This window comes from Etheostoma cragini, chromosome 5 (genome assembly GCF_013103735.1).
Source record: "Etheostoma cragini isolate CJK2018 chromosome 5, CSU_Ecrag_1.0, whole genome shotgun sequence".
NCBI classification, from domain to species: domain Eukaryota; kingdom Metazoa; phylum Chordata; class Actinopteri; order Perciformes; family Percidae; genus Etheostoma; species Etheostoma cragini.
In genome coordinates, this window is record NC_048411.1 from 16,250,881 (window position 1) to 16,253,065 (window position 2,185).

Here is a 2,185-nt window from a genome sequence, read left to right on the forward strand (position 1 = left end):
GTTAGTTTGATCTGGTGCTATTTTTGTATAAGCTCAATTATCTGAGTTCATTAACAAAGGTCAATATTTGTGCATTGTATGTTTTTATTAAACTAACAAGTCGTTTCTGTCTGTCTTCAGGTCTCTTATGTCATCAGTGTGGATGGAAAAGATCACGTTGTTCATCTGGAGAGAAATGAGTAAGTTGTGATATGATATGGGGATCCAGTAGTACTGTAGGACAGCTGTTCTCTTTGTATACACTGACTTTTGATCTGTAAACTGTTGCAGGTTAATGTAACTTAGCTGTTACTGTGTTAAGCCACAGTCTAGGGGTGCCTAGGACACAACATGAAAAAAGGCCCCATCTTCCACCTCTCCCAAGTAGCCACAAAACTATTTGTTTTAATGTCACAACTTATTTATTTTACATTAAATAAAACATGTATAAATAAACATAGATACAGGTAATTTAAATGAGGCTTCAGGGTGGCCAACCACTAAAATAACAACCCTGTCTAGAAATTAAGTCATTGACCTAAGAAACCAAAATATGGCCAAAAGAATAACAAACAACTTACCTCCCTAACTGATTAAACAAGAGAAAACAAAATTAACACACCTGGCAGTCCACCCTCGCTATTGCAAGGTAAGTACCTAATCTAACACAACAGTTGAACAAAGAGAAAGTGTGGCTGGTTGGGAGGTGATGAGGAATGCCTGCTGCCTGCCAACGGCCGCCATCTTGGCTCTTTAAATATCCGGTGGTTCCCCAGCTGCAGCCAATCATGGGTTGGGCATGTTTGCACCAATTATCTTCCAGCTATCGCACAGCTCCTTTTTAAATGTGAAAACAAGATAGAACACAGGACACGCAGGCACACACAGCAAACACAGAAACAGGATGACAGTAGTCACAATATACTGCAAGATACTTTAACTGATCAGCAGCAAGTTCATTCTTCACGTTAGAAGTAGTAAAAACAAAATGGTCTTAAAAGGATAGTTCAGATATTTTGAACTTTGTACTTACTCAAAGTCAGTGTTTGAGCTACCGTAGAGGGCTGTCGGCACTCCCCCAGTTTGGAAAAGCAAAATCCAACATGGAAATTAAACAATTTAAAAAATCAATATTAGTTTAAGTGTACGCTATATAGAATATTTTCCCTGCTGGAAACTCAAGCGATTATTTATGCTCTCTTCAAATCCACCAGACTCTTTTGACAAAAACAGTAAACACCTGTCTGTCAGCAAGATAAAGCAGTGAAAATATTCCACATTTAGCATACACTTAAACTGAAATTGTTTTTGTTTTTTTAGGAATACGTTTCACTGCTGACACCGTCCACAGCATTGCTTAGGTTCTGGGTCGGTATTCCCGTTTGCTTCCGATCTTTTGAAGTGGGGTTGAATGAGGTACTTATCCAGTTTGCCGACTGTGTTTCCACCAACATTGCTGATACTCAGCTCTTTTTTTCTCTCAGTATCTCTCCGTGGTGAACACACTGTTAAACCTCAGTGACTAAATTAGAGAGCTACATGATAACAGGCTGCTGAGGTTCATCTGAAGGACGAGTCTGCAGAAACATGCCAACTTAAGAGGATCATCAGTTGTTTTTTTACTTTTTTAAATAACAGATACAGTACATTGCTTTGCTTTGGCTTCTCCAAACTTGGGGCGTGCTGACCGCCATCTACTTTAGATAATACACTTACTGTGGATGATAGCTCATACAACCCCACTTTCTACATACAACCATCCTTAAACTCCTCTTACTAGTTTTACCAAAACTTTCAACTGCATGTCACATTGATAAAGATCATGAAAGTTCTGTAAGATGATTATTTAACAGAAATGTAACTGTATTTCCAAGAAGTACATTTAGTACCTGGTAACTAGTACTACAAGGCACAACCAGCTACAGACAAGTGGTAGACAAAGCTTGATAGACAGGCTACCAGACATTGTTATTGAGTTACATCGTTGTCCATGTTTTGGGCCGTGACGCCCCATGCAGAACCATTTACAACCGCGCGAGGTGGGGAGTGTTACCGCCTTTGACTCTTTCCCTGCTTCCAACGTTGGCTACATGGTTGCTGGATATACAGAACTTAATTTTCTTCACTTTCCTGGAGCACAGATGGATAGCTGAAAGGAACATTGCACAGTCTCTCTCTCTCTCTCTCTCTCTCTCTCTCTCTCTCT

General features: G+C 39.7%; 1 protein-coding gene across 1 annotated transcript in view; it reads left to right on the plus strand.

Annotated features, from left to right (window-relative positions):
- Positions 1-2,185, plus strand: part of adam9 (ADAM metallopeptidase domain 9) — a 29,584-nt gene that overhangs the window by 10,081 nt on the left and 17,318 nt on the right. The window contains exons 4-5 of the mRNA XM_034872261.1: positions 121-179; positions 609-628. Coding sequence (XP_034728152.1) covers positions 121-179; positions 609-628 — 79 coding nt within the window. The remainder of the gene's footprint in view (positions 1-120; positions 180-608; positions 629-2,185) is intronic.